Source organism: Musa acuminata, chromosome BXJ2-5, assembly GCF_036884655.1.
Source record: "Musa acuminata AAA Group cultivar baxijiao chromosome BXJ2-5, Cavendish_Baxijiao_AAA, whole genome shotgun sequence".
Lineage (NCBI taxonomy): Eukaryota > Viridiplantae > Streptophyta > Magnoliopsida > Zingiberales > Musaceae > Musa > Musa acuminata.
In genome coordinates, this window is record NC_088342.1 from 8,138,359 (window position 1) to 8,152,614 (window position 14,256).

At 42.1% G+C, this 14,256-nt stretch overlaps 2 protein-coding genes across 3 annotated transcripts; one reads left to right on the forward strand and one right to left on the reverse strand.

The window, feature by feature from the left end:
- Positions 1-2,729: 2,729 nt before the first annotated feature.
- Positions 2,730-5,990, reverse strand: LOC135612339 (uncharacterized). 2 transcript variants are annotated; one of them, XM_065108503.1, is made up of 4 exons: positions 5,623-5,990; positions 5,203-5,329; positions 4,578-5,114; positions 2,730-2,946 (listed from the first exon to the last, which is right to left on the reverse strand). In XM_065108503.1, the coding sequence occupies exons 1-4, from the start codon at positions 5,659-5,661 to the stop codon at positions 2,903-2,905; spliced, it is 747 nt and encodes a 248-aa protein (XP_064964575.1). In that variant the 5' UTR covers positions 5,662-5,990; the 3' UTR covers positions 2,730-2,902. The 2 variants fall into 2 exon arrangements, with proteins under 2 accessions (XP_064964575.1, XP_064964576.1); XM_065108504.1 differs by lacking the exon at positions 2,730-2,946 and having other exon boundaries at positions 4,479-5,114; positions 5,623-5,989.
- A 996-nt stretch (positions 5,991-6,986) lies between these two features.
- LOC103984522 (cold-responsive protein kinase 1) lies at positions 6,987-12,841 on the forward strand. The gene is made up of 7 exons (XM_009402033.3): positions 6,987-7,774; positions 7,905-8,030; positions 9,620-9,747; positions 9,934-10,147; positions 11,361-11,592; positions 11,764-11,914; positions 12,277-12,841. Exons 1-7 carry the CDS (start codon positions 7,015-7,017, stop codon positions 12,592-12,594), a joined length of 1,929 nt encoding a protein of 642 aa, XP_009400308.3. The 5' UTR covers positions 6,987-7,014; the 3' UTR covers positions 12,595-12,841.
- The last annotated feature ends 1,415 nt before the right edge of the window (positions 12,842-14,256 follow it).

Below are 14,256 nucleotides of genomic sequence, written 5' to 3' on the forward strand. Positions count from 1 at the left end.
TAAGCAAAAAGATTCTGTATCAAGTCACACGTGTCATCACTCACGTGATTGGCTTATTGGGCACCTATGACTAGCAATCTCCCACTTGACCTAAAACAAATCACCTATGTGTCTGATCCCCATCAGACCCCTGTGACGCTCAAAGACAATATGAGATAATAAACGAGAAATATAACGGAGGCTCGCAGACCTCAATAATAATTATCACAAGTACACACATCACACGGTCCATGATCATCCGTCCACACATCATACATCACATGTATAAATAATCATCATCATGTACGACTACTAGATAATAATAAAAATAATAATCAACTAAACCTTTTAATTAATTAGTATTTTATGATATCAGGAACATATAAAGAATTTCTGAATTCATAGGGGTATTTTCATAATTTGGACAAAAGATAGAAACTGAAATTTCTCAAATTCCGAGGGGCAAAACTGTCTTTTGCCCAAAAACCCTAATCCACTACTCGCCTCGCGACCCTGCTGGCGACGGCCTGTGCGGCGGGGCGAGGGCGCTGCCCACGCCTGCAGGCGGCGCTGCCGCTGCAGGTGGGCGCCCCCGCGGGCCGTTCTGTCGGCGGGGCAACGCCCGCAGGCGGTGCTGCCCCTGCAGGTTGGCGCCCCTGCGGGCGCCGCCGCCTCCGCGGGCTGTTCTGCTCGCGGGGCAATGCCCGCAGGCGGTGCTGTCCCGCCGGGCGGCCGCCCCTGTGGAGGGGTTTCGCCCGCGAGAGCAGCGGCGCCTCACCCCACGAGAGAAGCGGCCGCAGACGCCTCTGCCCGCGGGCTACCAGCCCCGCCGGACGCAAGCCTACTGCAAGCAGGCCGCCGGTCGGCTGCTGCAAACGCAGCCCCTGTGCTGCACGCATGCAGATCAAGGGCAGCAACTGTTGCTGCCCTTTCTCACTTTTGCGTCAACGATTTTGACGTCAAAAGTTTTTCCTAAACACAACACACGTAGTTCAAAACCAATCATTCACACGAACAACCTGGCTCTGATACCACTGTTGGAAAATCTAGGGGGCGACATCACATGCGCAGCGGAAGAACAAGAAAACAAAATCCCTGATTCCCAAAGAGATGTTCGTCGTTGGGCGAAGATTGGTACGCAAAATTCGCGAAACTTAAAACTGCGTATAGAGTAGATTGTGGTACCTAGGGAGATCGTATATCCCCGTTTTTTTGCAGATCCTTAGGAGAGGGTGAAGGAGGTTTCTCAAAACTCCATGCCTGTTCTAAGGTGGAGAGGGGAAGGAGAATAAGAGAGACAAGCAAAGGCTTTAGTCTATGAGGATCTGAATCCCTTCTATTTATAAAGGTCCCCTATCAAACCCTAATGGATCCTCCCTTAGTGGGTATTGGATCTGCATCTAATAATCCAAGCATTTTAGATTAGTGGATCTCTATTCAATAATCTCTCAAGGGCTCTTATTTGATCTCTCCATGGGATCCAATAATTCAGGGTCTTATTGGATATCCAATAAGACAAGGGCTCCGTCGAATATCTCATATCCGAACCTTTACTCATCGCAATACCTACCATATATGTGTGACCCTCTAGGCCCAATATCGAGCTGGCCATGAGTCATACCTGTCAGAACTCCTTCTAACTCAGTGAATTATTATCTCTGTAATAATTCACTCGACTCATCGACTACGGACATATTAGGCCACTACGCCGTAGTCCCCAAACGATACAGAGGAATCCAATCCATTGGACTTGTTTGTCCTCAGTTACCGTATACCTATAGTCCCTCATCTATCTAATATCCCATAGACCGTATATCGAGCATGGTGCTATCAGACCCATACGGTTTCTACTCGAGTCTCGCTCTATTCGGATTCTCTCGGAGAACTCTTTCTCTCTCAACCCGAATGACCCCGGCCAGGGATTTTTCTGAGCAACAACACATGGGATATTCCTCTCATGACGCCGAGAGTGGATGATCCTCTATCGACACTCAATAGCCCTCATAAGGTCGACTACCACTCCCAATGACCAACTGTACTAGATCTAGGACAACCAAATATATAAGTCTGGTATCAAAGAGTTGAGCACTCATACAGGACATCCTTGGTGTCTCAAGTCTAAGGACCAGATACACCACTAGGACTACGGAATCGTTGTCTGACAATAAGGCATCATCAACCATCCAGCATTCCGTAAGCGGATCAATCAGTGAACTCATTCTCCAATGAGCACCTGTATTGTATCCCTAGTGTCATAGGTGCCCAGCAAGCCAATCACGTGAGTGATGGCACGTGTGACTTGATACAGAATCTTTTTGCTTATTATATTTTGGCGTATATCACTCTATAACTATTGAATATGTATATTGTGATTTCCTTGGATTTGTGCAATGGGAATCGGATCGTGATGAGATCACGATAATGAGATCGATTCACCTTTAAACACATATCCTAAATAATCCCGGTCATAGGTTACTCGAGAGGGACATCGTGATAACCGGACAGACTCCAGTTGATTTTCGAATCTTTAACTCTAGAAGTGCCTTCGTGTGTGAGTTCAAGAGTATGCCATATGTCAAAAGCCGTTTCGCACAAAGAAACCCGATTGAACTCATTTTTGTCCAAAGCGCAAAATAATGCATTCATAGCCTTTGCGTTTAAAGAAAAATACTTCTTCTCCAAATCCGACCATTTGTTCATCGGTTTAGAGGGAAGTTGAAAACCGTTTTCAACAATTTTTCATAAATCCAAATTCATAAAAACAAAATATGTTTCCTAATGTGACAAGGTATAAATCTAGGCTGGAATACCATAGTTGTGATTTCCATGGCCCTGCCAGAGACTAAATCTTGAAAACTACTCTTAAACTGCTCCTGGTCCCACCAATGCAGGGCTTAGGGACGGTCAATTAATCAGCCTTACCCTAGCAAGCAGGGAGACTATTGCCACGGCTCGAACCATTGTCACCTAGATCATAAGAGAACAACATACCATGACAAGAAGGTTCAGCCTCTACCAACAATCAACAATCAAAATTAGAATAAGGAGTAAGAAAACATGAATACAAAAACAGCTTAATTTCTTTTGGATGTTAAAGTTCATAAAAAAAAAAGTTTAAAGGATGATGGAGTTGTAAGTTGGGGTCATTTGTAAAATGCTGAGATGGTTAAGTAGCATTTGGAGAAAAACTAAACGACATAGCACATTACCTTGTAAAATGCACTAGCATTAAGTTGCTTACGAAGGTGTTTAAAATGTTTGGATGAGTGCTCATATAAGTTTGGATGTGTTTGATGAATAAAACATAGCACACTATGTTGGAAGAGATTTTAGTTCAAGTTGGAGGTTCCATAAGGGGAAGACCATAGTGCTACTTTTCTTCCCAATCGACAAGTCCAAATTATTTTCTCTATTGAGATATTTGAGTTGTTAAGTGCAATGTTGCACAAGTGATATGTCTCATGTTTGAGTCCACATGTCTGTACGCTATTTGATATAATGAAATTTTCTTCAATTTTTTTTAAAAACAAGTCTGGATTGCCCTAAATCAGCCAAAATCGGCAGAGTTCAGATCAAGTCTACTTAATTCCAAATGTGTCAATTTCCTGCATCAGCAACCATCCCAGGTTGACACGGGTGCTGTGCAATAGTGCTGGATCTGAGCACATTATATCTCACTACATGCTAAATTAAGTATATGGCAAGATACTGAAAAAGAAAAAAATAAAGAAGCAAAATTGTATATATGATCGTAAAGAACAACGGTAGGACTACAACAAAATCCATGGTGATGGTAGTGTGTAAAAAACCAGTGCTAGCAATGGCTAGGGTATTATCATGGGGCTACCAAAGCGAATTCTGAAACGACAGATTTTTTTTATATTGATTTGATTGCAAATCAATAAAAATATCTAAGAAGTGACAGATTCTTGGCTGTCAAGGAACAAAAATAATACGGAGGCATATAAAAGCAAGGTTGTAGAATTATTGAGTTAACAGCGACAGATAATTGTGCTAAAGAAGTCTACTTGAGTTAACACTGTTGAATTCCGCCCTGGTATCTGTTAGAACTAGATCAACAAAAAAACGTAATGACGCAGCATTTGACAACTTAAAATTTCCAAAGATGACAAACTTGCAAGTGTTGTTGGCTGATAGTTCTTCACTAGGACATAAAAGAGGTACTGTGGTTGGTGTTATAAAACCAAAGTCATAGAGAATGCAATCGATATCACTGAAACACTGAAAGCATGTTATAACCCAGAAATGCCATATGCAGTAGTTCTTTGTCTAATTTTGTAACAAATCCTTTTTTTCAACCTTGTTTCGTTCGTTCCCTAGGCAGAGAATTTCTGAGTTGCTTATTGATTTGCAATCAAAATGACAATGCCTGCAAACCATTATGCGGATGAATTGGCAACTACTTCATGTTGTAAACGTTCCCAATGATGATACAATGTAACAAGAAAATGAGGAGGAAAAGATCATAAAAGACAGTATAAACCTAATAAAGAACCTATCAATTACTTTGAAGCATAAGGTGCAGAGTCGAGAAGATCAACTAGAAGACAACAAAAGATCGAATAGATCAAGATTACCAGCAGAATCAACCACTGAATTCTCCACAGCAACTCCAAGCTTCATCCCTGAATCCGGAACAGGACAAGGCTCGGCCAGCCAATTCACACTCTTAATCTCACCGACTTGCTTGCTTGCTTGGCACCCGTCCACCCTCTTGGTGTCTACTTCCTCCACATCCAAGACAACCTTCGCCGCTGCATGTCGGTTCATGTGTCCCGCCAGACTACCCTTCTTCGGCTGCCCTCCGCCGGCCTTACTTCCCCCTCGGTTAGTTGTCGGGCTGGCAATCCACTTCTGTGCATCGTCCCATTTCGATGGCGCCGGCTTCGAGAACGGTGGCACGAACGCTGCTGCGGCCGTCAACCGGTGCGCCGGCGTTCGCTCCGCCTTCTGGAACTCGAAGCCAGATGACGCGCTCTCCGATTCGTAAGAATCCTCTTCCTGACACTTAACCCTAGGTTCCCCCGTCGCGTGATCCCTCGATCTGTGGCCACTCGCCATCTCCGTTGACGTGGAGCACTCTACATCCTTGCAGCTATCCGCGGCACTGGCCCCTGCAAGATTTCGCCAAGGTATCCTTTCAATTAAAGTGTAAAAATCTCACCTTTTTTTCATCCAAGACAAGAAAGGAGAAATCTTTACTTCTGTCCTCGAACTCCGAGGGTTCAGATCTCAGTGAAGTCTTCGTTTCGAGCTCCTCCTTTTCCTTTCTCCTCCTCTCCGCTCCAAGCAGCATCGCCCGCAGCTTCTTAGGGGAGAATCCACCGCCCTAAACGGCAAAACACCAAATTTAACCCAAAAATCCGACTGAAATCATAAGAACACCCCATCAAAGTATCCAAGAAACGATCTTAAAGGTAAACTCCATCTCTGGTCTTTTCAAACTCGAATCATTGCAACAAAAGGCATCGAATCGGAGCCGAAGCAAGCACATCCGGACGAAAAGTTTTGCAGCGAAATCAATGCGATGAGGGACCCATGCAGGAGGTTTGATTTGCGAATCTCGGATACCAGTCCTTGAGCTCAGAGAAATAGAGAGGGAGACCAGAGACTAGAGATTACCTGGGGGGACAAAGGCTTGTGGATGCGCTCGTAGTCCATGGGAAGGAATCGGAGCTGAGATCGGGACTGGAATCAGAAATGAGGAGGGGGAGCGACGAAAGGAGGAAGACGGATGTGTGTGGGTAGTGTGTTTTACAGGTGAATCAGAAGTAACACATCGTAAACAAGTGGATTGGGTTGAGGGGACCAATCACCATTGGATTTGGGAGTTGGAAGTTGCTGCTGTGAATGCTGCTCCAGTTTGAGACAGAGAGATGTCCTATGAAGTGTCTCTTCTCCCTTGAAGAAGAAGGTTCACGTGAAAGCACAGCTTGCTTTTGTACAGCAATTCCTTTCGTCTTTTTATCATCGTCTGCATATTGTGCTACTCACATTGAACTCATATGACTTCAAGATCATGTTCGAGTAATCTACTGTTGATTCTCTTGGAGAACATAGTTGGTGTTAGCAAGAGATTTACAGAAACCAACATCAAATGCTACATTGGATATGTTTACGATTCAATGAATCTTCTTTTTCTACAAAATGGAACTCTCATGAACATCGAAGCCGTCTGATGTCACCTTTACGTGAACAGACCTCTCTCTCGCCTTTCCGTGTAGTCTCATGTGATGTCTGTGCAAAGGAAATGACGGCAATTACGTTGACTGAAACAGGTCGAAGGAGTCAGGACTGTTTCCACACGCAAGCCTAAGACATTAAAAGCAGCGAGACTCGCCCAGGTGATGAGACCACACACCGAACACTCTGCATCTTGGGATTCCATGGTGATGAGAACATTCTGAGCATAATCATTCATGATTCATTCCACCAGCATTTTCTTGTTCTTCTTCGACATCAAATCTGAACTCAGGACACACACCACATTGGCTCAAATGAAATTGGTGGGTTGACAGGAAAAGCTGAACTTTGATTAATGTAGAAGATGCAGCGCGGAATCGTTGGCCTCAACAGGATGGTATTCTCGAGTGCATCTGTGCACAGAAGTTGAGGCAAGTCTTCTTCGTTGTACTGAGATAGAAAGCAGCAAATAATTGAGTATGAAATGAGCAAACTTTACTGTTCTATGTTACTATTATTCGTTCTACTTTTGATGAAAGAAGCTTCATATCATCTTGCGAAGGAAAAAATAAATGTCCATTACCGAAAAAAGAGTATTCGGATTAGATATTGGTCTTTCAAATAATCTCGAGTCAGCATGATGGTTTGATGTCGTATCAATCAAGCCATCTAAGTCGTGATGATAAGATTCGGTAATTTATTATACACGTCGTTTTCTTAGCGACGAGCGGAAAAGGAAGACGCCATCGGGTTTGGAATTACCGTTGGCCAATGAATAATAATTAGGAATATATATTAGGCTCTTCGTCACCCAATAACGGTGTCCAGAGCATGTATCGTATCATGCACCGCATCATAGTTGTGGTGGTTCTACTATGGAGGAGTCGGGTCACCGCCGACCCGCAGACCACGCTCCTTAACGCCGGCTGCAGTCAGTATAACGCAAGCGGCAACGCCGCCTTCGTCGCCACTCTCAACGAGACCCTCGCGGACCTGCGCTCCTCCCTCTCTTCCGCGGCCGCCGGCACCTCCGCCGCTCGCTTCGCCACCGCGCAGCGCCCCCGCGCCACCGACCCCGTCTACGCGCTCTTCCAGTGCCGCGCTTACCTCTCCTCCGCCGACTGCCTCGCTTGCCTCTCCGTCGCCGAGGCCCGTATCCGAAGATGCGGCAACGCCAACGGCGCCCGCGTCATCTACGACGGGTGCATCCTCCGCTACGAGAGCTCTGCCTTCTTCGACCAGACTACGCTCCCCGGTAACGTTGGCGTCTGCAACGGCAGCGCTGCGTCCGACGCGGGGTTCTCCGAGGCGGCGAAGGCGCTGGTGAGGGACCTGGCCAGCGCCACGCCGAGGGTCTCGGGGTTCTTCGCGGCGGCGGAGAGGGATGGGGTCTTCGCCGTGGCGCAGTGCGTGGAGACGGTGAACGAGGAGGGCTGCGCCCAGTGCCTCACGGTGGCGGACGCGAACATCGAGAGTTGCCCACCGGACACCGACGGGCGGTCGGTGGACGCCGGGTGCTTCATGAGGTACTCCAGCAAGTCCTTCTTCCCGGCCAACCAAACCGTGGATCTCTCCCAGTTCTTGAGTTCAGGTGAGCGAGTCCGCAGTGAAACGGTGCATCATGGGAAACGCATCTAATTCTTTAGGAACCACACGGGAAATTTGTCTTTACTCGGTGACCTAAGAGAGCATTTCTTGACATGGATGTGATGGTGGAACAGGGAAGTCAAACAAGAAGGGAGCCATAATTGGAGGAGTTGTTGGAGGAATCTGTGGTTTGTTGCTTCTAGCGATCGTAGCACTCCTGTGGATCAAAAGATCCCGAAGACGCCAAGGGTTTCGAACAGGTTTGTGAATCTGATCTATTAATCTGTCATCCTAAGAATTTTGTTTACTGAGAATTAGATATAGCGTTTTTTTTTTGTTTTTTGGGTATGATTAGGCCAAAGCGACTCATCACCGAACAATGATGGGTTTCTAAATTGTGTTAGCTTACCATTATTGAATGATTGGCATGATCAACGATGGCTTTTCAGCTTGCAATTATTTATTTCATTGATGATCAATTCATTTGGTCAATGTTGTGATCTTCTTTAACTTGCATTTAGTATTTCCTTAAGTCAATGCAACAACAACAATAACAAATTTACCTTTTTTTTAATTTGAAAATGCATCTGGAATGTGACTGAATTGTTCTAGATGAAAAATACCAAGAACCTAGAGGTTTCGTCGACAATCTAAATGGGGGACTCATCGCACGATGCTGCCCCTAATGTTGGATATAGGAGGGTCAATATTTAAAGCCAGAACAGAGGAACAAGAAACTAAAAATTTAAAGGCTTGATTAAGAATATAAAGCGTGAAGTCAATGTACTAGGACTGGTTAAGAATTTGCTGAAAGAAATAATTTAATGAAAATTTTCTTACTAAATTCCAGATTTTTTTTTAATGTCATGCTTCCATATGGACAGCTGTCATCAATAATGACAAATTTGGTTTCAATGGTCAATTATGTCATTTTATTCCTTAAATAATGTTGTTTGGTGGTTCTGATCTTGTGTAGGTCATAGTTGTTAAAATTGGTATGGACCACTGGATGCCGAAATTTGACTTATTATATATATGTCAACTTTGTCAGTTTCCCTTTACTTCTTGTATAGTCATTTGAGATATACTATGATTGTTCTGATATGATGAGAGCAAATCAAAACTAGGGGAAAGAATATGGAAAGAACTATTTGATCGAGACAGCCATGATAAATTGTATGGATCATTTGACCTGTAATGTGGCTTATTATATGTATGCCATCTTTGTCATTTTCTTCCTTTACTCCTTGTATAGTCATTTTGGATATACCATGATTGTTCTGATAGGAGAAGACCAAATCAAACCTAAGAGAAAGGATATGGAAAGAACTATTTGATTGAGACAGCCAATAACTTGCAAGGCTGTCACTTGTTACATAGTAATCATAGATAGTCCTACAAGCTCAACTGACCACGGATAGTCCTACTTGCAGAGTTGTCTTAAAGTTGTAGGGTGTCATTGTGGCTGGATATGGCATGTTCCAGCTTATCTTTTTTCAAGGATATCGCATGATTCTAAGTTTTGACTTCTGTACAATTTTTTGTTACAACTAATCTAATTCTAAAAATTTACATTTTGTGCCAATATGAAATGAGGTATTCATAAAGATGCTCAAAGCGCTTGTAAGAATCCACATGCAGTTTTTATATCATGCAGCTATAATCCAATTTACGGATACCTGTAAGGAACAGCATGAAACTTATTAGATAGTCTGCAAAGCAATTTAAAGAATTTTGATCAATCACATTTAACAATATCTTATCACTTCCTGCTAAACATTTTTAACTGATGTCATATTCTGGTACTTTGCTTTTCTAAGTACATTCACATGAGAACATCTTTGTGCAGGAGATTTATTAGGGGCAACAGAATTACAGGGTCCACTAAATTTCCATTACAAGGATCTAAAAGCTGCTACAAATAATTTCAGTGAAGAAAATAAACTAGGAGAAGGAGGGTTTGGAGATGTATACAAGGTGAGATTACTAAATGTTTAAAATGTTGCTTTTGTAAACTGTATGGCATTTCCTTAGAACTGAAATTTTGAGAAAAAAATATAAGATTTCCTTGTATTAAAATAGCAAGAACCTAGATGTTACAGATTTATGTTGTATAATTTGACGAAATAAAGTCAGGTGTGCTGAAAGGTAAAATTTTCACAGGGTACACTGAAAAATGGTAAAACGGTTGCCGTCAAGCGATTGGCAATTGCACAAATCAGCAGGGCAAAGGCAGATTTTCAGAGTGAGGTGAAGCTTATTAGCAATGTTCATCACAGAAATTTAGTTCGCTTGCTTGGATGTTCTAGCAAAGGCCAAGATTTGCTTCTTGTCTATGAGTACATGGCAAATAGCAGTCTTAATAAGTTCATATTTGGTAATTTTTTCCCTAAACTTAGCCCTCTATCACTCTATATCTTGCTTTCAATTTGTATGCTTAATTGTTAGATGTATCCTGTTGATGCATTCTCATTATATCTCAACCTCTTTTTCTCAATCTGACTAGAACTACATTTTGGTAAATTCATACACCGCTCCTTCAGTAATCAACTGCATAGCTCCTTTAAGTAGATTCAAGTATTAACCGGTTACATATTTTGACTATGACTTTTTTTGTTAAAAGAAATAGGTAAATGATCCAACCAAATAAAATCTCAATTTGACTTGGAGTAAGCCTCTCGAAGCATAGAAAACATGACCAGATCTAGTAGGATTGGCTAACCATTAATAAATCCCAAATGTGTTCCTTGAGGACTATAAAGAAAGACTAAAATGACTGGAAGTTTCTAAAATTTATTAATTTGTATAATGCCAAGGCAAATGCAGAAAATTACAAGACGTTGTACATTTCCCTTGAAATTTAATTGCCATAATCTAGTTTCTAATTCTCTCAAATCTAACCTATTCCAAACCTATACTGGATCAAGGACCGCAGACTAAATTGGCATAATCATAATCTCATCAACTTGAGCGCAAGAAATTGCTACAATTTGACCAGAGATATATGGCATTGCAGCAGAGACATGTCTGAAGACTCCATAGAGCAGAAAATACACAGGTTCAGACTTTAATGCAGACTGAGAGTGAGACAAAAGACAGTATCTTGTCTTGGTCTTGTGCTTGTCATGTATAGCGAAGTAATACTGTTGTACTGGAATTCTATACTGTTGCTTCACAACATGCTCAGCACCATGGCATCACTTGCCTATTGCTTTCAAAGGCAAGATGCATCGATAAGTTTTACATTAACACGTTTTGCAAAATTTCATGACTATCAATTTGACATGCATTGTATGTCATGATGCTTCTATCAGATAATTATTTTAATTGTACGTAAGTGTGTTTGTTCTGGCCTTTCTAAGATATGTTGATTGGTGTTTTCGTCAGCAAGAATCAGGTGACATATTACTTATGCCAACCAATTGCTTTTACATATGTATACTGTGATAAGAACTGCATGTTCCATGTATTGGTATTGGCATGGCAGCTCCGGGATTAAATTGGTTTTAATATGCCAAATTATCAACTGAAGGAACTAATATCTATTTTGCTTCCATGCTCATCAAGTATAACGTGAACCTATCTTACAGGTGATAGACAGGGATTCCTCAACTGGAAACAGAGATTTAACATAATTGTCGGCATGGCTCGTGGTCTTGCTTACCTGCATCAGGAGTTTCATGTTTGTATCATACATCGTGACATAAAATCTAGTAACATTCTGCTTGATGATGATTTCCAGCCAAGAATTGCAGATTTTGGCCTTGCACGACTTTTACCAGAGGACCAGAGTCATCTCAGCACTAAATTTGCTGGCACTTTGTATGTCTCGATATCATTATGTATTTGATTATTTTTCACTTTCAGTCATCTGAACCCATATTTTGTCTTTTGGCAAATGGGACATACATTGTTCTTTAATAAGCATTCTGCATTAATGAAAGCGGATCTCTAACAGCTCCTGATTTCAATTTCTCAAACTCTGTCATGCAGGGGATACACAGCACCTGAGTATGCAATTCATGGCCAGCTATCTGAAAAGGTTGATACCTATAGCTACGGTGTTGTTGTCCTTGAAATAATCAGTGGCCGGAAGAGCAATGATGCACAACTGGAACCTGTTATTCAATACCTTCTTGAATGGGTAATCACTGGGCTCTCTCTAATTTTTTTATTTTTAAAATAAGAACCATGGATAATCTTTCGTTCCTATTATACCATGTAACTTGCTTGTAGTCAACTTAAATATGACAAGTAATGACATGACCTTTAGGGTTACTACAAGGCATCTCAACGGCATAACTGGTAACTGTTAAGATAATACCAATACATATGTATGCATACAGCAGATATAGCTACAAAATCTCATTTACTTCCGTCCTGGGATCATCAGAAGAGATCATATGCATTTAATCTGCATTCTTTGCCTGCTAAATGTTTGTTATGAGTACTTTTCTAGGATCAGCCTTTTGTTCTGATCCTCCATTGGTTTCTTTCCTAAAACAGGCTTGGAAATTATATGAAAGCGGCGATTCGATCGATTTGGTGGACAGAAGCTTAGATCCTACTGAATATTCCCCAGAAGAAATGAAACGAATTGTCAAAATAGCTCTTCTCTGCACGCAATCCACTGTGTCTGCAAGGCCAACCATGTCCGAGGTTGTGGTTTTGCTGCTTAGCGAAGGTGACCATGACAGGCTCCAGCCAACAAGGCCTACGTTCATAGACGCCACAAGTAGGGTTCGCGGAGATGGATCGACCTCCACTGGCTCGTCTTCTACCTCCAATGCTACTGTCTCTGCATCACAGTTTTCTGCTCGCTGAAGTTCAGCAGCAGTGAAATATATGGTAAGTAATGAATAAAAATGGTGTAATTCTGTATAGTATGTAGTCAAGAACGTGTATCAAATGAAACTAAGGACTGGATTGTCATGATTAAGGTACCTTAAAAAATCAAGAAAATAGTAAAAAAAATTCATATATTGTACTGTCAAGAAGCCAATGACAGAAAGAAAACAAAAATACTTAAACAATATTTTGGTGGCTTTTATATGTGAAAATGCTAAAGGCAGAGTTTGATGTCCACAGAGTAGCTTCATATTTCCATTTAGTTAGGAGCTTATATTGTAGTATTTTGAAACGACAAGATGAGAATGCAATGCCAACATTCCATATTACATTCTCTTTGCCTCAACAGGAATCTGAGATGGATTTAGAATATCTCTCTGTTTTCTTCAGTAAACATCCATCAATTGCGCAAAAATGTTGCTATTAATCATGAAACTGAGAAAATTGTCATTTCTAACTTGTTCTTCCCTTTGTTACTGCTACAATACTTGCATCAGAGGCTCTAAACTGTTGCAGAAGGATCTGAACTCTACGAAAGAAACATATTGAAGCAACACAGTAGATCTTTCATTATCTTCCACTCTAATGTCACGAGGTGGTGTTTCTTTCATTTCAGTTCCACTTCCATTGAAGTTGGCAATGGAGAGGTGCAAACCTTCTTCTGAACATGTGGATGAGAAATGATGGTGTCATTCTCATTCGAGCAAAAAACATATGCTTTGTGATGTGAAACAGATCAAGCGTAATATTCTCTGGACTTTTTTGATAAGCTACTAGATTTTATGCTTTCTTGATTCACCGCTGGAACTGACGCGAGCATCATAGGGTATTTGTCCGGAACACGCATCCTACTTGGATGATCGTCATCTCAACTTCCTTTCCAATTGCGATTCTTTGCACTTGGCTACGTAACGCGACAAAGCAACCACTTTGCTCCGAGAATCGGTGACACAAGATTCAGAAGCCTCTGCGGATGCATTTCATCGAACACTAAGAACAGAACATTCACATGGCACATTTCTTTCGGAGGCAAGTTGCTGGCAATCAATCTGCTCGAGTCATTGATGACGAGATATGCTGCCGAGCAGAACATAGGCATGGCGACAAAGTCTCAGGGTCGTGTGAAGGCGGCCGTGTACGTCCGTGGGGCGGCCTCACATGCTCGTGTCCTCCGCCGAGAGCACGAGCCTGTCCGAGCTAAACAACTGTTCATGGATTGTCTTCGGAAGCAGATGGGAATTCCAATGCAAACTCGTTTGCGCAAGAACAAGAACAAGCACATGCGATAAGTACGACTGACTTAATGCGTATCCTTCAGGTGGATGCTTTGTCATATCATATAATTACATATAATCCGTTTATGTGCCTGTTCTAGGATTCATAATGAGGCTTATCAGCTTGGATTTGGCTGTTCACAGGCACACACTTGTCTCCGGTGAAGGTGAGCATCCTATTTACCTCACCACAACAAGGATCATATGAGAGAGACAGCTTGTTCTAGGAAGAGAACAAAACACGATAACTGGTATCACAGAACAAGTGCGCTATGTTGAACGGTAAAGAAGCTGGAAGAGAAATGTAGTGGCCATGGCTGAAGAAGGTGAACTCAGAGGAGGAAACAAATGAAAAGATACATGC

Excerpts from the sequence above, each read along its gene's own strand:
- LOC135612339 (XM_065108503.1), bottom strand. The coding sequence starts at position 5,661 with ATGGACTACGAGCGCATCCACAAGCCTTTGTCCCCCCAG. Across the intron at positions 5,330-5,622 it reads ACAAGCCTTTGTCCCCCCAG|GGCGGTGGATTCTCCCCTAA; the intron begins GTAATCTCTAGT and ends TTTGCCGTTTAG. Across the intron at positions 2,947-4,577 it reads TTCAGTGGTTGATTCTGCTG|GTGACAATGGTTCGAGCCGT; the intron begins GTAATCTTGATC and ends CTTATGATCTAG.
- LOC103984522 (XM_009402033.3), top strand. The coding sequence starts at position 7,015 with ATGTATCGTATCATGCACCGCATCATAGTTGTGGTGGTTCTACTATGG. Across the intron at positions 7,775-7,904 it reads CTCCCAGTTCTTGAGTTCAG|GGAAGTCAAACAAGAAGGGA; the intron begins GTGAGCGAGTCC and ends ATGGTGGAACAG. Across the intron at positions 10,148-11,360 it reads TCTTAATAAGTTCATATTTG|GTGATAGACAGGGATTCCTC; the intron begins GTAATTTTTTCC and ends CCTATCTTACAG.